General features: G+C 41.0%; 1 protein-coding gene across 1 annotated transcript in view; it reads right to left on the bottom strand.

The window, feature by feature from the left end:
• The window catches only part of LOC113237050 (tribbles homolog 2-like), a 33205-nt gene that overhangs the window by 7032 nt on the left and 4079 nt on the right, over window positions 1-22094 (bottom strand). The window contains exon 3 of the mRNA XM_026473299.1: window positions 21044-21333. Within this exon, the coding sequence (XP_026329084.1) occupies window positions 21044-21333 (290 nt within the window). The remainder of the gene's footprint in view (window positions 1-21043; window positions 21334-22094) is intronic.

The following is a 22094-nucleotide window of genomic DNA, read 5'->3' as shown; positions in this document are numbered from 1 at the left end:
TATGTCACACGTGTGTCGGCACTGGGTCGCGCAAGCAAAAAGCCACCATTGACATCTCTACCCTTGATCTTTAAGAGCCATTTAATAGTCACGCCCGATGAGCTCGATAAAAAATCGGCGCCGTAGGTCCCATTGCACACAGAAATGTCGCAATGCGTAACAACTGACGTAACTATCTAATTTGTAACTAGGAGTTTTGTCGTGCAGGATATTACAGTGGAATCGGCGGGTAACTAGCTCACTGGCACGTTTACTTACGTACATATATTTTCATAACACGTTGTTACGTTTTTAACCGACTTTACCAAGTGTTGAGAAATATACGGGTAAAAAGCTGGAGCTCCCACGTCGATGATGAGTAATCATCATTGTTATGTGAACACGCAGAAAAAATACTCGTAAGGCAATCAGTGATTAGAACGAAGACAGCTTTCACGTCAACGGTGGCACGCAACGAAGACAATTAATTCTTGTATTTTTAGTTAAGCGTTGTAAGCATCTAACGAATCTATTAATGTTGATGGATACCTACACGCGGCAGCCCACCTGGCGACAGGTGCGCGTGTGCTCCAGTCTCGCCAGTTTGACGAGGCAGCATAACGACGAGAAGTATAAAAAGGCAGCTGTATTGTATTTGTCGTCCGACAGATGCGGTCTAGATCGGCCGATAATAAAAAGAGTAAATCCACATCCGTATGCGCCCGCGCAGTTTCCGTCGCGGAGCGCACGCAACCGGAATCGGCGATTGTTTCGGTCTGCAATCGTTTCCTTCTCACTGTGTAAATCGGAAGTGCGAACCGAGATGAATGCGACTTACAATCTGCTTAATGCTAAGCTTAAATGTGTTCTTAAAATATTGCGGCATGAACGCGATAATAAGAGCGACGATTAATCATTTAGGTGAGGTGAGGTTGCCGTAGCGACGCAAGAGCTTGCAATATGTAGCACGTTAGAGTATTGCGAACTGCGAGAAGGCGGCGCATTGCTAACCGTTGGTTAACAGTATTGGATCTTGGTGTGATGTAAACTTAGAAACTCGGGGAGACAATGCCTATGGACGCTTTACAGCCGATTTATATGCAAGGAACGCGCGGAGGTATTCACAAATCTTTGGTAATCCTCTTATTTTGTAACTTGGGCAACCCATAAATGTTCACAGTTGCAAGTTGTTTTACGTTACATACAGCGGTGTATTAAATAGTTGGTCCTTACGCTCTATTTCATAATAGAGCTTGCACAAGTCGAAACAATCGAGCGTTGTCTCTTGCAAGTAGGTGTAGACTAATGGGGTGCAATGGTCTTTCTGTTAACAGCCGTTTGCTCACAACCGGTTTCCATTAGATTAATATCCAATTTTATTTTAAAGATATTAAAATTCGTATCGTTAATAAAATGCAACTTCATCAAGCAGGAACAAAGTTAGAGTAGAACGCTTAGATAAAATTTTCTGTGTTGACAGAAATACTAATAACGTTCAAAACTTGGTTTTCCAAGTTATCAATTTTAACGTTCAATAACATACGTTTGAAAGACACGAGTACGCAAGTACAAAGGCCAAAGGAATGAATGACGCAGGATGGTTTCGAAAACGCGAAATAAGCGATGTTGCGATTCGCCTTATGAAATACGTTTGCCTCGTGGTTGCAGAAACGAGTGGGACGACAAATAGGATTTATCTTGTCAATTTGTAACTATTACGAGATAAAATTGGAACCAAATTGCGTCCACAATGAGTTCGTTTGATGAAACCAAAGAAATTAAATAATCGTTGAAATAACATCGGTAATCAAATCCAGATCCCAGAGGGAAAAAGCTTTGGCAATAGGGCAATAACTTTTAAACTCGATAACTTATGATTTCAATGTTTTATCTCTTGACATATTTATCGCAACGTTATCGGCGTTGCACTATAATCTTATCCATTAGAAAAACATCGAAAATTTTCACCACTTGTTTATTTGTTTAGTCGACAAAGCGCAAATATTTTGTAATAATGCCTGACTCTGATATTTGTTGAAGTTACACAACCTGTATGACTATATTGGCGGATTGCGAAAATGTTACACATATTTATTGTTGTAATTCAAATGACATGGAAGTTAGTAGAGTAGTAGACGATATTCACTCACTGAATGCTAAAGCGTGCATTATTTCTGCGCTACTGCCAACTCGTCGAAATTTACTTTAAATATTCACGTACCTATTGCGAACGATCGGATCTTTAAAAGTACTTGCGGTAAAATATAAATCAATTTCCCTTCGAGCTTCGTACAATACTTTTGTTTGCAAACTGTGTGCAAACCTTTCGTACCGCAAAGACCCCTCAACACGACAAACAACTAAGATCCTTATCGCGGACTATCGAATCAGGAACAATAGTTAATTTTAATATTCCGGGGATTGTGCGGCTCCGTGACGTCACAGGCCGTAGCGACTCGCGGCGATAAGACACGCAAAAGCCTTTATTGAAACATACACAGCTAACGTTAATATTGACATGTGTTTAGTACATCATAGCATTCGTATTGCAATGCTCGTATAAGTCAACGCCAATACGGCAATGTATGTTGTGAATAGTGACATTTGCGAGTAGTAGCAACTTGACGATTCCACAGGTAGTTATAAAGCGCTCGTGGTTCTACAACAAAAGAACAGCTAAACGTGTGCTCCACTTAAACAATACAAGGATATTCTAAACACAATAGAAGTACCATAAAGATGTATTAAATATTTTCCTATACCTACAAGAGTGCGTGTAGGACCAAAACAATTTAAGTGTCTTTGTAAATAAACTTTGAAGACGAATAACATTTTTAATAAGAAATGGCGAGTCGCGAACGAGTTTTTACCGTTACGTCTTACTGAAACAACAAGCAAATATATTTATAAAACTCGGAGGCAATTTAAAACGAGTTCTCATACTTAAAGATTTCACGAGAGAATTAAAGATTTCGCGCCACTATAACTAAATTTTCATTGTTTTATCGTCCAAGCTGAACCATATCAGTTGTCCATGATTTTATGGGATTTTTATTTAATGGCTATAAATTTGTTTTCTGGTTGAAAACATTAAAGTTCATAGGCCTCTGCAAGCACAACGATAGAAGAATTTCAAACACAGTACTATTGTGTGAATCGAGAACGTGTATCGAATACGACGCGAAATATCGTGGACACCATGGTAAACAGAAGGCGATTACAAGATGTACGGACAATGCCTTTTCATAATTTCCACTCACACCTTTAGTGACGTTTTCATGATGAGTTGTCCAGTTATCTGTATACTGAAGAATAAATTCCCGAGTTTACTACCGAGAAATGATAATGTGGAACGAGAAACAGCGGTACTTTCTCGGCGGGTGCGCCGGCCGCGAGTACCGTTTGGCGAAATGATTCTAGGCCGATGAAAGTATCAATTACAATGCATCTACACGGATAACGAAAGCCTCCGACCTTGCGGTTGAGGAAAGCTCTAGTGAAGCCTCTCTCTTGCATTACTTTATGATCATCACCAGCGCGCTACACAGAAACAAGTTTAGTTTCTAAGTTTTTTGTCGCGCCGTCAAATCTGATGTTGCCAATGAGATCATAAAAGGATCAATGCTCTTTTCGAATGCCAAAGTAATGCTCACAGTAACCACGAATTAAATTAGAGGCGGACCAGCCCGGTCGTTCACCTTGCGATTACTTCTTCTAGATGCTCTGATGTAACATGAAAGGTACGGAAATGGTCATTTCTAAATAACAAGAGAGTTGCGTCGCAATCTTTATTATATCACAATCTTTGGCATCTGGTTCGCGGACGTACGCTGGAGAAAGGTTATTGAACTTGCGAAACATCAACTGTTATAGTCGAGAGGAGTGGAACGACGCTGGTGATGTAATGTGAGAAAGCACCGAAATAAAGCAATTAGTTTCGTGACAGTGCAATTTTCCCCAGATGAAACAATCGATTTTGAAATGAGAACCAGCGACGCATTCGAAATTGTAGTGGATGAGAGACGATGGCTTGCACAATTGCATCGCGTTGCGCTAACAACAAGGCGAACGGAAGAGAGTGCGGACGAAACGGCACATTGCGGTGATGCAATAAGGAAAGTGCGGAACTAAGTAGGGTTTCCTAACGCGGTGAACGTACTCTGGCCATTAGCATGGTACCATTCGCGGCAAATTCTTTGCCTGCGGAGCCTCGCGGCCAACGACCTCGGGTGATGTCAGAGGGAGTCGAAGCATTTCGCATGAGAGGCTCCGCACGATATATTTCGGGAAGAAAAAACACGAATCTTGACCACCCCAACGCACCAGCCAACAGTCTGAGCACCATCACCGAAGGGAATATATCATCGGCTGTTACATCAAGCTTTTGCTGCATTGAAAATCGCAACAAGCAGTTAGGTAACGAGTGTTCTCACACTTGTTTAGTTTATTGCAATTACAACGCTGATGTAATGCAAACCGGAGAAATTGTTAGTGCAACTGTTACTGGGGATATTAATGACAATGTATTTCTGCTGAACCTCCATAGGTGACCTCAATTACCGACAAAAAGTGTGTTAAAAAGTGATATGTCAAGTTCAGTTCAGTGGGTGCGAGGCCGATGCGCGGGCACAGCCGCCAGCGATCTATCGCGAGAGAGGGCAAGAGGAGGGGCGCGGGCGCGGTGTAGAGGAGGGCGTGCAGCGTTGACAATGAATGGCAAAGCACCGTTGTACTTGACCCAGTATTCGGGCCGTCACGCCCGGCCGGTGCGACCGACGCTGCCGCTGACGTGCGATTGATGATGCTCGTGACACCCGTCAGACGGCTGGATAATTGCAGACACTACTTCTTGTCTAAGTCATCGCGCTTTATTTCAACTGCAAAATGGACATAGTTACCGAAACTAGGCTCTCGGCTGTTTGAAGAAACGTTTTTTACGCCGTACATTTATTAAGCAGGAATTAACAAACATAAAGCGATTTTATTACGGTTTTGACATTGTCGCATTAACCCACTTGGCACCAGCACATGGGTTTGTTTGAGTCAATCACAAAATATTTCACAAATCGAGTGTCAGACCAACCTGCGGTGTCACCGCGGGTGATGTCACTGCTATGACCTACTCATTACTCATAATAATCTTACAAATGTGTCTTCATTAAAAATATTTGATCGGTTTGTGGTGTATCAAGAATTTTGTTTTACAGCACGTTTTCGAAGTTGAATTAGTACAATAAACATAAAATAGATGTCGAAACGCATACAAAGTATCTCGCAAGCGGTTTCCGATACACATGCCGGCTGGTAGATATGTACGAGTATGTGTGCCATTGCGCAAGGTCGCCGTCGCAGGCGCACCTGCGCGCCGGTCACTGCAGCGACCGTTGCAGCTCCCACGACATACTCAGTCTCCTCATGAATATTTATACCCCCTGAACTTATGACAGGGTAGTCGCAGGTATTTCGTGTCACACATACACCTGCTAAAAGGCCTTTTAGCTACCTCTTGTACTCACAAGATTAATGGCCTTATAATTTAATGAGTAAAAACTAAAATGTCGCTTAAAAGTATTTGTTAACCGAACACACACAAAAAGCGGCTGCAGCGCCCGAGGCAGCGTCCGGTGGAGGCAAGCGCACTCGTAATCATCCAAGTGGGTTAAGGTTCCATCAAGGATTTATTGCGGCAAGCTCCGCTCCAAAAGTCGAGTGTTCGTTACTATGAACTAACTGCATGGTGGTTCCGCTGCATTTATCTATTTTAATCTTTTGAAATAACAGTGTAAGGTACTCCTTACTCAATTAGCAGCGACATCCAGTCTGTCAATGTCGCTATGATAAATAAGGTTATTTTTTCACAATATTCATTACTTCACCACCATTTGAAGTGGCTCTTTTCATTCGCCTACCGCTTACTGTTACGGTACTGGAATACAAAAGGAGCTTGGACATCTTTTGTTTAATTAGAGTCCAACAAACAAAAGTAACTCGATAGTTAAAGGCGTCCCTTTGTCCCTGCCTACTTGTTCTACCTCGTGGAATAATGAAAATGTCCTTTGAGAAGGCAATTGGAACTTTAATTGTACCTATACAACTCTACGCAATATAAAACAGGTTAATAAGTTTCAAAACGATCTAGATGTGTTACAATAGCAGTAAACACACGACTGTTTAGTAACTACTAACTGTACGTGGAGGATTCTTTCGTAATTTGGATCGCAGCGTCCGGACCACTCAATGAATTGTTTCTATCAAATACCAAGTACGACTCTTATAAATATGGAGAACATATTGTGGAGGTAAGGGTGCTTGTTAAACAATTGAAACTTGATAAATTGCATACACATTGTTGGTAACTGAGTGTGGTGGGTTGTAATAGCTTGACATTGAATGAGGTACAATGAAAACAATTGCTATTACAAGCTGTTAGACAGATTTCGGTTTTGCCAATGCAATCCATGTCCTTGCGGTTATGTAACAAGTCGGCCTTGCATTTAATAGACTAACTTGGATTAATATTATTTTATGGTTGTTGCTAATCATTAGGCAAACCTCTCTAAAAGTTCATTCTGCAAACTGAATGTCTTTTTACGAATATACCACATGTCTGAGAACACTTAACATTTGTTTAAGGAACATAGAGGCATTATTGAAGCGTATAATTCTGAAGTTGTTGATTACTCTATGAAAGAGGAAAAAAATACGAATCACTAATAGTTTAATTTCTATGTAAATGCCACGTCAGCAACGATGAATGAGACGTGATGGATAATGTTACAAAGCTTTATATGTATAAGCAGTGAGAGACTTATTCGCGGCGTAAGAGTCACGTTGATCATTGTCCGACGGGCGCAGGCGGCGGCAGATGTGCGCCCGCGCATTGTCCGGGAACAAAGGCAGGTAGAGAACGACCAAGCCATGTGCTACATGTCACTTTTTCACCTTCTACGTTTTACGTAAAAATCCAAAAAACCTTTTTTAATCTGACCGATCCGGACAGATGCTCTTGCATATGTCGCCATAAAAAAATATGAATGATCGTAACATTTATATTGTGTACTTGATAATATAATATGTAACCACAGCATGTATTCACAAACTTAATTAAAAATGTAACTTCCATGCTCAATGAATTGTTTTGTTTTCGCAGCGAAATTGCGGTTAAATTAATTACAATGGTTTCCCTTTGTTACAAAAGAGAGAAACGAATCGAATCCCAGTTATCAAAATTAATAACGGCAAAACCAATTTACTGTGATCGCGTAATATCCTGCCAGCGCATTTATTCAGCTCCGCAGTTTTCGATTGGTTTTCCGTGCCAATACGGGAAATTATGGCTACCTTGTACGCACAGCACACGGTATAAAATCTGCTTTGCGTTTCCATGTAAACTAACATTCATGTGTGGCTTTAACAATAGCTATCGAAACGGTAAAAACAATGACGAAAAGGCCAATGAGCCCAAATATAGAAAATACGAAGGGAATGATAGAATAACAGCAAATATTGACCTTCCAGCAGATGTCGAAAGTCAAACTTTGGGACTGGTTAGATGCATTTGAATAAACATACAAGATAGTAACCCAACAATGTTGACCTTTCGTTGTATCGAAAGACGAGTTGTGCGTCCTGCACTCGATGGAGACATCACATTTCCAAATAATCCTTTTTTCAACGCTCGCCATCTCGCTCTTTCTCAGTTTATCATTAAAATTGTTATAGTAACGGCTGAATAAGCACATCGAAAACTAATTATAAAATAACTATACTCATAAATTAATATCATATCATATTAAATAATATCGGAGACGTTTAATAAAGCCGATGTAAGGTTTTGTATCCATAAAATATCTACGCTAAATAAATGAACTTGCTCCATAAATAAGCCGAAGAAATTGTTGGTTATAAAAGTCTTTTATGAAGGTACTGATGATAAACTATAGCAACCATATCAGGGCAAAAAGGACCTTCTTAAATGTAGCGTGGAGTTAATTTAAATTGATGTATAAGCTAAAGATAGAAAACTCATTGTCGCGAGGGATTGCGAATGAAGAACACGTGCAGATCGCAGGTAGACTGCTTGCATGTGCATTCTATTGTCTACCCAGAAAGGTGTTTTTCTTAGCTATGAATAGGAGATTTTGCACAATAGTCGCTTCTTTTCTATCAAGGCCCATCATCGATTCGGCTAAGAGCCGACCGAATAATAAATCATGCGTAGGAGACGAACACAATAGCGTCAATATTTGTTTACTGGAACATCTGTACAAGCTGGTCGGCGAACGTTTAGAATTGGCAAGTTTGCTCCACAAAAACCACGCCATTGTCACGTCGCTCAGGTAATTGTTGAAAGATTAACCCGATATGACGTCCAACAATACAATTTAGAACACCTTTCATTTTTTTTTACTTTTCTTATGAATGGATTTACATGTGATCGTATCTATTTTTTACTTTAAACAAAAGGTTAATTGATATCATGAAAGCAGCATTAATGTGTTGCGGCATAGTATGCGACCTTAAATTTTTTATCTACGGCGATAAGAGATTGTGGTGACCTTTAAATGTTGACTAGGTATCTCGCGTTGATAATAGCTCAAGTCCATTGACCGTGTTGGGATCCCAGTGCTCCATCAAGTGAAAATAATATTATAAATTTAAAAACTTTCCATGGAGTTATATTTTTTTATTGCGGGAAGGGAGTCGTTCGCTCACATTTGATTCTCAAGCACTCTCATGGACCGGATGTAACGGGACCGGAAACGGACTTTAAATAAAATAGAACTGCAGAATTTATACAGCAGATGGCCGACATTGTATCGAAGTGAGACAAAAGGAAAAAATATGGAATTGCATACGGTGCAGCCACATGGCTTAGCATTTAACTTAATTATCCAACTCCGGCTCCGGCTTGCAAGAATTAAATTGGATATTATCTAGTTTGGATTACATTTATGCGTGCAATTAACTGCAGATGCAACTTTTTGACGTTGAAAAGTTAAGTTACGAGTATAGAACTACTACAAATAGTTTTGTGTAACTTAAATATTAATTTAACTGGTAATTTAATAAACGGACCTGATCGGTTGTATTGTCATTAGTATAACCGATGATGTCAAACGTTTTAGTATAGAGTAATCGATTCAACATCACTGCGGCAAGTTACATCATTCCGTGACTTCCACGCGTCCGGTTAGTGCCAATTCCACATTTTAAACTCCATGCCATCACGTCATTTCTAGATGTTGTGTTTTGTACGTGTGCACTTTTGTTATTCTCATGCATAATTTCTGGCGCTTCCAGTGTTAATTATGTAGGGAGAAACATGTATGCTTGTTCTGTTCACAATAGCTCTATCAATTGATTACATTTTCTTAATACCAATCAATCTTAGTACAAGGATATCAAAAACTGTAGTGGCGATAAGAAATGCTAACATATTCTAGTATAAGTATGTGCGCGCCGCGGATATGAGCGCTTGTTCCTGGTTAGGCGGCACGAGCGATTCGAAGGCGGAAGAGTGGCGCTTGCGCAACTGACATTGAACTGAAGCGGTCTTCAAGCGGAGGCCGCAACACGTCGCATTCTTAATGTGCTCTAATGATAGTTTAATGTGTGACATTATTAGACAAATCTGTCACTATACCGGTTTTCCTTATTGCATGAAATCAATTCGTCATATTCTTTGAAAATGCGTGTCATTTAAGGAAAACTGTTCTGTAAACAAACTGTTCCATTATGCTGGGGAGATTTCAGAAGCAGGATGTGAAAAATTAAACAAGCTAAAAAAAGTGTAAGCGGAAGTCTTATGTGTTTATCACTGTAACTGGAAAACATACCTTGAGTTTGCAGCGTATTTTCCACTTAGGTATCCGCATTAATACGATCGTATTGCACATCATATCATGATTTTACAACGCAGATAAATTCATAGAATTCGGATATTGTGCCTGACGAAAAAGTCGTTCTTGCTACGTGAAGTGGTTTTGAATGTTGACAAATGCAATGAAACAACTAACAAATTTACATCATACGATGAAACAATATTGCGTCAGTATAATTTGCAAGTAGTGGTGCTAATTTTATCAGCTGACAATGTCACCTAAGTAATCGGTTTACTCCTGAAACTTTATCTGTTTGTCTTTATTGACAGTTGTTTTAGGAGATAAGGATCGAGTTTCGCAATATAACGGAAACCAGTACGTCTAATCGACGATACACGTGCGTGAACGAGGAGGAAAGATGTATGAGGCTCGCACGAGGCTCATCGTAACATCACCGCATCGACAAAGGTGTCGCAACGCGCGGTAGCCGTGTCCGAGACCGTCCTTGGCCAAGGCTTACCTATCGATACTATATGCCCGGCTCTAGGCAACGTGTAATAGCTTCCGCGTGCCACCTGACGTCACCACAGTACAAACTCCTGGAGAATTTAAACAGAGCTTCTAATCAATACAGCGTCGCGAGAAGTAAGCAGCTGCGTCACGAATTGGAGCCCACAGGCGGGTAATATTCATAGTGACGTCAACAGTTCGCTAGCAACAGAGGTCACGTGGTGTGGGGCGCCCCTTAAGCCTCTGTAACCCCGCGTAGGCGGCAAATACGTCAAAGCGTAACACGCCGAATAACTATGCCCCGTGCCGTGGGCGAATACGTTTTGCGAATGCAAAAACAAGTTTCTTAGTCAAATGATACATTTTCTACGTAACCAGGAAATCTTATAACGTATGTAGGAAACGTGCACAAACATTGCACTGTATAAATTTTGGTTGGGAAAACTTTTAAGTGAAACGAAATACGTAAATGGCAATAAGTATCAGTACTATATGTACACTACACGTTTATAATGTGTGTTGATTACATCAGCGTCGCGAATTGTTTGGAGACCGAGCGCTAACTGCGCAAATTGTCGAGGAATCTGAACAAATAAGATCGAGTGTAAAGCGAAAAACAATAAAGAAATGTTAATTATTGAAAATTGAATATATTTAATGAAAATGAACTTATTGTCTCCGCAAACGTCGATGATTTCATGGCATCGTAAAGTGTACTCGCAAAGACACGACCCGACCATAGGCGTGCGTTGCAAATTGCGTTTTATATTCAAAGATTAAGACCTAAATCCCCTTATCAACAGCCGACATTACCTTATTATTATAGACTTTCCATCAGTTGAAATAATTTACGAGTTTTTTAATCAACTTGCAGGGTAATAAAGGCCAGGAATAAAAACTTATAAACCGTATTCTGCCGTACTGGCAAAGAAATATGGTAGCAAATTTCGTTACACCGCGAAGAACGTAGAGCAAAGTTAATAATTGCATCGAGCTGAACAATTAACTGAAAGGACGTCAATCATAATTAATCAATTTGATTATGAACTTGTCAATGTAAAGCCACATAGAGGGTTACGTAAAAGAACATAGGTATTGTTTACTGCTTACGCAACCGGTGACCGCGAACAGAGGTCGGGTACGTTCTCATATTTACTATACGTATTCTTCAATCTCCAACACGAGGCCAACTACGAAAAGAGTACCGTTTCGCAACGCTTAGCATTTCAATGTCACTGCGAGCGGAGCAGATTGCCGCTCACGGCTAGTATCTGCTATGTTGCTCGATTTAGCTTAGTGTAGACCGAACAGATGAGGTATATCATCTAAAGTTAATTTTATGGACTTCCATAAAATTAACTTTAGATGATATACCAAAAAACAATAAACAAAAAAGCAAAAAACAAAATTTCAAATTGCTTCGAGCTTATGAAACACTGTTAATGTTAACACAACTTCATTAGTTCAGGAAGTTGATGACGATTTTATGTTTTACTTTACCCCAATTTCTCACTGTTTGTGTAAGCTCACGTTGGCATGTACCAATAGGCACTCGTAACAAATTCGTCAACTAAAACATAATTTCTTAACAATGTTATTCAAGATTTATGAGTGACGTTATAGGGATTGAAACCGCAAAAAGAAACCGAGAACTTTAATTACAACTGAATACTCAATGGCACGCGAGGTGGATGCGGTTACAACACAAAATGTTGAATGTCAAGCCAAGTAAATGCAAAAGTTGACTGGTCTCGAAGTTGACGTTACTTTTAGTAGCGTGGGTCACGTGAACGGTTTTGGCAAGTTGATTCAGCTGTGTTGTAATGTCGGCCGGCTGTGCATCGAGCTAGCCTTGCGTCATTTCCTCTAGGTGACCGTGAACCAGGTTACGTCAACGTGTTTCGGAGATATGGATGCGCCTACGCTTTGATCGAAATCTAGAGGACAGTCGCCGTTCGGCATTGTTTTCACATGAATACATCCTCTCCCCGATAAACATAAATCATCGCATCTCACGTTTCCACTGTCACTTAAGTGTCACATTTTTGTTCTTTAGGTATAGCACACGGCTTCTCGAGCATTAAACGAAGGAAATTAGTAGTTTACGTCACACAGTGACTGGGCCGCTTCGTAACAAGATAAACAAAAGGAACCTAATTTAGTTTAGGGGAATTTAGTAGCTGACGTCATGCTTCCCCTCATTACATACTGCATTAATATTTATCTTAAACGGTAAATAAGTTTGGAGTTTTACAGACAAATAGGCAAATGTTTAACAGAAGTACAAAGAACAATTTGTATGGTACATCTAGGTTCAATATTATTTATAGAAATGATAATGCACTGTTTAATGGACACTTACAGATAAAGTGACCATTCTAGATAACTACAAGACACGTAATGAGAGCTTAATGTTGTATGATAGGTGGATGGCGCATATTGTACGCTTCTTAAAATAATAAAAGATAATATTCGCATAATGTATTCGAGAAAAAGACAACGCGGTTCAGTGTGACATGATGTGCCGAGGATTTACGTATCGAAAAAAGGCGATAATGCGAATGCAACAGGAAGCCAGTTATGGGACACCTCGAGACTTGTAATAAGCGTGTGTACATTGTTCAACAGCGAGGTCAGTAAATGCGCATTACTTACATTCGGATCACGGTCGGCATAAATCGCCCAGTCATGACTTGAGGTGCATGCTTTAAGCCATTATATACACAAACGAGGAAAGTCAAAACCACTCCGGTAGCGTACATCAGATATTTTTAGTGACACGCGCATCAGAGCATCAGATTCAGGGTTAGTCTTGATTTTGGCGATTGTCCGACCGGTTTGGCTTTATTATTCTTTTTCGTCGACGCGAGTTAAATGCTTCTCGTAAGGGGAACTCGGCAAAGCCTCGAGTCATATATCATGCAGGGCTGCCAACGTACCAATCTGTGAATTTCATTACGAATAAAGAGTTTTCAATTTCGTACTCAAACGATCCCAGAGACTATTTGGCAGTTGGGCGGCCCTTTGATTTTTCACGAAGGTCGAGTATTTTATAGAGATTTTCATATATAACATTATATTTGACAGCCTCCTCCGCACGAGAATATTTTGCGCTACACTCATTTATAAGTAGGTGGAAAACAAGTTGAAATTTGTTGCTCCAAATAAAATAAAGAGGATCGAAATTATCTTCGCCCACAATGTAAGTACAAACAAACCAACAGTAAAGGTTTTACGTCAATCGCCCACGTCTAAGGAATTATATTTCTACCAAATTATAACGTGATTTGATCGTCCCATCATAACGTTGGTATTGAAACATGAACTTCTTAAATAACATTGAACGACAGAGATGAGAAAGAGCTGAGATTTACGACTCGGATCGGTAGCTGGGGTCAGTCCCCTAACTATAAAACTTTTAATGCTATTTCAAGTTGTTTATTTTATGTTTCATCTACGTTTATGCTCCTTTATTTGAAAATCGAAGGCGAACTCCATCAATAGTGTTTTATTTATCGGTTACTTGATATTTTTTGCGACCATAAACACAAACCACTAGTTGAGTTTCTGTCGTTTTGTCCATTCTTTTTGCTCCATGTGCACAGACCAAGTGCAAAAGGGCCCTGGCAATTAATGCGCCTTCAGGTTTTGTGTAGTTGTATTGTTTCGTTTATATGGCGAGTGATAGAAGTGGTATACTAAAACTAGTGCGAAATAAAAAACCTCAAAAGACGAAGCGTCGAAAATTGTAGCCTTGTGGCTATGTTGGTTACTGTAAAGGTGACACTAACACATCTGCGGCGAATTTCATTACACATACAAAGCTAATTCTGGAGATACGTAGGAGTAGGTAAGGTTATATCAGGATAAATTAGGGTGCGGCATAAATAGCTACCGAGGGGAGTAGGCACGAGGGTAGTGACCTGATAGAAACTTCCTATGATTCACCCCTGCACCCTCTGTTGTTGAATTCAATTTTTTAACTTCCCCCGATTGATGTCATCGCTGCACTGACGCATACACGTTCCTGTAGAATTCATCACGAGCTTGTCATATTGTCTGATTCATTGCTTCGGGTGTATTGCACTTCAAAGCTCTGGAGTCTTATTTTTACCGTCGCAGACCGCACAACTACATAATTTAAAATTCTTTTTGTACTGAGTTTACTATGTAGTGTGTGTAATGTATTTGTACATTCTACTCTAGAGTACCTAGTTGGTGGAAGCTATCGCACGTGGCCTGGATCAAACGGATAATTATGTCTCGTTCAAGTGTCTAAATTGTGCCCCTATTATTATTTGCTTTTTTTGTATTCTATAGTACTGATCGATTATAAATTTCTTTTAAATTAGCGATTGGAGGCGACTATAGACTGTACAGCAGCGTCTATTTTCGGATGAGACGAGATTACGTCACAGTTGATTATTGTGCGCATGAGGCTTGTGTTTACGGTGGGTGGTTTTGGGCGGTCAGCGACCTTCGCGACGCGGAGACGCGGATGCAGCCGTGCATTCGCCTCCAAAACGAACTAACCGCCGTGCCGAAGGCAGGTTTTAAAAGGAGCCTCAATAAAAATAAGTTGCAAAATAAAAGCTCTGATGCGAAGAAGTCTGGAATTGAAGTTTCCTCTTGTTACAAAAAATCCTTCTATAGGAGAGGAACCATTAAATGCTGATTTCTAAGAATGACTGGCGCGTGTCGGCGGTCAGTGATTCCACCTTAAGCATATCTTTGTTCTTGGTGAGCGGTCATGTGCGACGTGGAATAGAGGGCGCGAAGTTGCTGCCGACCCGGCCGACTCGTCCCTAGTTACTTAATTGTTGGCACGCGCATATTTTTTGCCTGTAGGGCGGTGTGAATGCACCCATCACTTGAAGGGATAAGGTCGCGTGCGCTCATCCATTGGAAAATCTTTTTGCGAGAGGTTTTAATGAGCGTGCCTTATGCTCTAGACCTCGCTGTGAAGGTTAAACCGGTTCAATTCGCCTTTCATCCGCTTATGGTGTCTTCGGATCAGTCACGACTGTTGACTCACACGCTGATATCATAACGCGACACTGGCGGTGCCAATCCTTCATTGTACATATTTATTCGAACATGAGCAAGTAAGCGAACTCGATTAGAGTGCGCGTACAACACTAAAAAGTTGATACAAATGAGAATACCTTATATTGAAAGTACAAGGTATTTATATACGGAACGGATGATATACATATAAAGGTTTGTTTGCGACGTTCGTGCAAGAATATTCGTGCAACTGAGTTTGTCATCATAAACACTAGAGACAATTATGTGCCAACTTGATCTATTGTAGTGCATTTCAAAGGCACCTTAATACTTGCTAAAATGTAGGCAAGCGGACCGTGTCACAACACATGGGTTCGTATCGGCGGATAAATGCGCGGTTACGCAAATCCGCAGATATGTCGGCGCAGCGCGGGCGCGCCGCCGCTTGCACAAGGTTTCGCAGACCTTTGTTTTACGCAACCCGATCGATTTAATAGCAAGTCGTGCGTTTTCTCAGCTGTGCACCCGACAGCTAAATTCTCCACACTTCGATTAGAAATGATTCAAAATAATTGTAACGTATATACATCCACATTGTATATATACGTTAAAATTATTAATAAAAGTCATGCAGGAGCAATTATTTCTCGTGCAACACAATAACTGTTGTCTGATGCGTCCCTTTTTTAGTAACGTGCAAGCTCACCGAAACGCTTAAAATATTTGGTTTACAATCAGATTTATTTTGTATGGGTGACATCAATGTCCGGCGATTCATTTCCCTGAACGTCAACCCGCTAGACATTTTTGTTAGGCAAGTAGAGACGACATTCGTATGAGAGCAATGCACTATCGCTCGCATCCGGTAGCCACGTCCGGTGTTTTCGCATCACCAAAAAAGGTGCGAACACGTTTATTTATAGCCATGATGAATGGTTGCGTCGTCTTCATCCGATTTATTTATTTTCAGTGTGAGTAGGAAGTGTAGGCAATTTGTATTTGAAAGTATTCCGGGTTTTTGCATGGACAGATGAAAGGACCTCTTCATGCAATAAAATAATAGAGTTATTGAACCGCAGCCAAGTGCTTAACATTTTACTGTTTTATCAGCTGTGACTGGTGGATCATAAAACGTTTGCGAGCTATGATTTGCAATGCATCGTTGGGTTTTCAGTGCGCGTTGTGCGTCGTTCCGCACGATCGAGGAGGCGGTGCAGCGCTAGTGTCGGCGTGGCCACGCGACATTGGCACAGTTGTGCGCGACCTCCCCACGCCGCGAACGAGGCCACAACAAACGCCCCAAAACGAGAAACAACAACGCGCTCAGATTCCGGCACGCCTGAATCACCGCTGGTTAAATTAACGCCTGATGCGCGACTTATCTAGGCGGCTGCCACACCCGCGCGAAAAATACCAGCAACACGTGCCAACGACGCAGATCCGACTCTCCTCGCAAGTTGTTGCCATAGGGCTATTGCAGAATCATAACAATAACTCTCACGATGGTCTGGCTGAACGCAAGTTATACAACTGTTGAAATTGAGATGTAAGTACGGGTGTATAACTGAGCGCCCAACATTATGCAAATACGTCGCTGTAATGTGCCGGAGTCTTGCACCATGAAGCTTTAGCAACTTGGTTTCAAAACGTATTAAAAACTCGGCGTGGGCGCGTTGCCGGTACGCATGCTGATCGACTGCCACTGATCGGACTATAACCTCGGGCTGCGTTTAATACTAAAACAACACATTGCGTGTATTTTGTAGCAATATGCGAATGGATGCTCGTCTGACGATATCATGCGTAAACCAGTTTTAACGTTCTAATTTTGTAAGGTGGAATGAAAATGCAAAGACAGCCGGTGGCCGGGCCGGTATGCGGTGCGGCGGCGTCTGCCGGGTGGCGAGGCGTGCGTCTATCGCGAACCAATTTGGCACATCCGCCGGCGAGCGCCAGCACCATAAATATCTCGTCCCGTTTAAACCAGACGTGCAAATTTTACCATCGACGATATTTCACGTTGAAACAAGAAACCACTGGAACGTTTGATTAACCATTTTATAAAAGAGTAAAAGTTTTCTAATTCCATTGTTAAGATCGGCGTTCGATGTGATCGTGTTCTTGATATTCCGAACTGATACCTCGTTACTTAAATATCAAGTTGCGTAATCAAAAGCCGCAGTATCTCGTCATTGTTTGCAATGCATTCGATCATCCGACCCGGCTTCTGAACACCGCGTTACACAAAAACTCGGGTTTTGTTTTGTTACCTGGAATGATTCGGCAGAGTTATTATTATATCGAGTCAGAGTGGGCGGAATGAATTTGAACAATATGCACAGGACAATTTTTGTACCTGAGTTTGTTTACAAAGGATTCATAGTATCGACGAGTTGACGCATTCAGGCTCCTTCCAGTCTGTAGCGTTACAAGATTTGTCTGTGCTTTATCGTAAATCGTGGCGTAGCAAATTATGATTCAGGAACGTATAGCGGACAATGGCTATTTTGTCATATGAATGCATTTCCTTCCGCCTCGTCGTATCCTGCCGAGTCGGCTACGCCAAAGTCAGTGTATAATTCGAACAAAGGTAGTTTGTAGTCAAACATCCGGCTTTCCTGCGATAAATCCAACTGATTGACAAGCAATTTCATTGTAGCATAAAATTGCTTATTTTTTGCAAACAAAATAATCGGCTCGACAAAGGAAGTAATAAGATTGGATAGATCAAACCTTTTGACAAAATCAGTACTTAATCGTAGGACAGCAGCGATATTATACAGTAAATGATAAAGCGTGGTGGTAGCCCACGTGGTAGTAAGCAGCGCAGTCGCGAACAGTGCTACCTGCGTTATCGTATTGGCCGTACCGACCTCGATTTCCTCCCCCAAGGCCTACGCCCGGATACACCGTTAGAGATTTCTCTTGATATGTAGTTTTTTTACATGCTTAAGCTCTCATTTGTTGCCTCTTGCTACTTTTAACACAGTGAAAGCAAGTTCGACATTTGCACTCCACTTGGGAGTCATTAAAAAGTGAATTGTAATTTTAATCTTAACACAAGATTACGGACCATAATCATCGGCCAGACACTTCTTTACTTTTTAATTTTCATGTCAAAGGCTAGATTTCAAAAGCGGTGGAGTGCTCGTTGCATAAAGAGAAAAAATGTTTTCATCTCAAAGGACAAGAAAAACTACGGGCGAGTGTCAAGAAAATCCACTTCAAAGCGTCAAAGAAGAGCGCGGAATCAATATTAATGTTCTTGTTTACCTTTGAGACAGCTGAATCGCGGGATGTTGATCGCGGCGTCCCGCCGGATGACTCGAATTTATAATCAGGGGTGCCTGTATATCACGACCCAGGACGTGAGAACGGAGGTCAAAGGGCGGGACACTTGATCATGTTGCACCTTCGCGACTAAATTCAAGTGACAGCATTCTCACGATTGCTAACAACAGCTGTATACAACTGACCACTGCGACATGTGAATTGTCATTAGAATTTATTAGGGCTAAACAAGGTCAGCTGCCTCTTTATGCATATGCGCGATTGTCATCAGACCATGTGAAGGATTAGACACATCTTCACAAAAAGGGGTCATCTGGGAAAGTTTGCAGAACATGTGAAACGTTAAATATAAATCCTGATTGATATAAGCAGCTGGCTACCTGACGACGAAGGTCCGTTGATATCTTCAACAACAACGCGTAGTATTTCCGTTCTGATGCAGACACATGGCAAAACTGGAAGCGCATCTGCAATATCCTGTCTAATTAAATTATCGGCCAGACAAAACAGACACCACCCGGTCAGGTTGCGTCCCGTTTTACTCAATAACTTTAAAACGTTGGTAAACGCTAGCTCCGACCGACATTGTAAACAACTTCTGTATTGTAATACAGTTGTAATGAGATATTGCTAAACGAGTACTTTTCAATTTCAATTCTATGATAGTGAGTTTTAGTAGACAGATGCGGTAAAAGTTTATCTTTCACTAGGAGTTTCTGTGTAATAACCAAATGTAAAACATTCCCGCTTTGAGCGGCAACTTTGGCAAAGGATTCTCAAGTTGCGGCGGGCGGTGTGCTACTATTACGTAAAGGGTAAAGCAAAAGTTTTTACATTTGAGCCGCGGTCGTGGTGCTTCCCGTTCCGCATCGCGAATTCGTGAGCCGACGCTTTTGACAACACTCACTTTGAGGATGCGCCGCCGTTTTAGATTTATTATTACACAAGTTTCAATTCTGTTGCATAAAATTGCAAAGTACTCTGGGGTTACTTTGTTTGACTTTGAAGTGTCGGACGCGTCAAAGAATTTCATCGCCCTGAAGTCGGCAGGGACTTGGAGATCAATCAAGTGACACCAAAGGTCAAAGAAATCATTACGTTCGTAAATCGTAAGCCGCAATTTAGCGGAGGCGTACTGAAAATTGTCTCGACGGGACGTCAAGGATAACTTCATACATAAAAGGTTTTTGGCTGTCGGCCCCGCTCGTGGACAAGATTCTAACGATCACCCAAAAAATAAAAAGTTTTGGAAACAGTTCAAGAATCTATCAAATAGTTTTTATGTACATTGACGATATACAAATTGATGAAAAAACCATTTTAGGGTTTCAATAGAATCAAAATAATGGTATCTTATTAAATTAACAATAAGGGTTAAGAAATGGGGGCAGGTGAATAAGGGTATTCATTAAAAAACCCTGTGGAATGTGGTTAACAAGTTACGAGTTCAGGGGTGCATAAAATAATCTATTCATTTGTAGTTTTTACTACTGGGGCAACAAGGGACCTGATGGGATAAGGGTGGCAGGTATGTCACGATAGCTCGCATAAGGGTGCAGAGTTAACCACGCAATGTATACTGATGGTCCGTGTTGTCGGTGCAGCGTTGCGAGCGCGGAGCGGTGCGCGGGCGCAGCGCGTTGCGCGGACCCTTGACCTGATTGCGGCGCGCAGTATTGTACGCAGCAATGACACCGTTCGCCTTGAGCTGCTAGCATTGCCGGAGATATTCGCAACAATGGAGGCCAGATAACATTTCAAAAGTTCGAAAATCCGCTGGTTCCTACCGGTGGGGCGGTCGGTGGTTGTAATTAATAATCACATTGGATAATTATGATTGTCCTATGATACGTTTTGCGTTTTTGTTGCGGTAGCATAAATATTTATTTTTTAATACTTTAGAATAATGTATTTATTGATAGTGAGTCGAAGATCCGGCGCCAAGAGACGTGATCACAATTTCTCTCGTTATCTAGAACGACAAACGCCGTCATTAAGCCGACGCCGTATTTAAATTGTCATAATGAATGCTTTGATAACGATTTATCGGCAACGTACGAGGCACTATCGACTTAACAAAGGAAATGACGTGCTACTTAAAATACAACAAACGTTTCCGTTTCCCTGCCGCCTTTTTTGTGTCTATGATCGTTTTTCTCACGATCGGTCTCTCCAATGGGCGTGGTTATAAAAAACGGAAAAGAAGTAATCGATAGATCAGGGGCAAAGCTGGTCGTTTGCGTCCGCGCCGGAGATATCTGTCGCTACAGCACCATTGCATCAGTTTGTTAGTGGCAAAATTTAGCTCACGGCAGCAATCGGAACCGCGGCCGACTGTTTATCGGATATAAAGTTCTATAATTATTTTATCAAGTCCCTTTAGAGGAAGTTTCTTTGACGGTATGCAGTAGCAATATTAATTAATGACTCACCTCTGAGGATCCGCAAAGACGAACTTCCGTAGTTTGAGGTCCCGTAAAACAATGCCTTGTTCATGGCACGCTGCGACTGTCTCAGCCATTTGTCTGAAGAGTCTGCGAGCCTCGTGTTCCCGTAGCCGTTTCCGCGCTCTCACGTATGAGTGCAGATCAGAATGCGACCGAGGAAAGATGAGATACACCCTCTTGTCGCCGACTAGGACTTCGTGAATGGGGTTGACATGCGGGTGCCCATCGAGCCGGTAATGCGCTTGTAGTAAACTGCTGCAATCTCGGGACACCACCTAGGAATACGGAAAAACATAACAACTAAGAAATAATAAAATTTGTAACATAATTCCTTACAAAAAGAAATCACAGTAATAGTTGTACGTAATAGGTAGGCAGATAATAATAATAATAATAATAATAATCTTTATTTCTCTCTTACAACGTTATTACATAAATAAGTAATTTACATTAAGGACTTATTATTAGTACATCTTTGTAAGAGACTGGAGTCCATACTAGGATTTGACCTGTGTTACGGATCTCCAGGCACTCACCAACCGGACATCGCACTGTATTCTACATAATATAAGTGTTACCATGTTCTAAATTACAGAGAGCGGGTTTTATAACTGATTATTTTAATAATATAAGAAAGTAATGGAATAAAACAAAATTTTGTGTATGTGTTTGTTTTTTGTGTGTGTGTGAGTGTGTGCATGTGTGTGTGTTTTGTGTGTGTGTTTTGTGTGTGTGTGTGTGTGTGTGTGTGTGTGTGTGTGTGTGTTGTGTTGTGTTTTTGTGATTTTGTGTTGGAGCTACATGTTGGGTTAAGCAGCTAGGTATGGAGGTCATAGAGTTTGAATAGCTAGGAGATCTTCAGTGGACTGATAATCAAGACTGAGTAACCACTTTGTAATTTTAGTCTTACATTCATTTTTAGTTAGAGGATAGAAGGCAAGTATATTGTTTAATCTATTATATAACAGATGAAAGTACCTTCCGGCAAATTGAAACAAGTTTCCGTAAGAGTTGATGTGGTAGTACATCTCGAATT

Source organism: Hyposmocoma kahamanoa, unplaced genomic scaffold (genome assembly GCF_003589595.1).
Source record: "Hyposmocoma kahamanoa isolate Upper Pololo Valley unplaced genomic scaffold, ASM358959v1 102, whole genome shotgun sequence".
NCBI classification, from domain to species: domain Eukaryota; kingdom Metazoa; phylum Arthropoda; class Insecta; order Lepidoptera; family Cosmopterigidae; genus Hyposmocoma; species Hyposmocoma kahamanoa.
The sequence above is the reverse complement of the archived record's forward strand: the minus strand, read 5'-3'. Positions and strand labels throughout refer to the sequence as shown.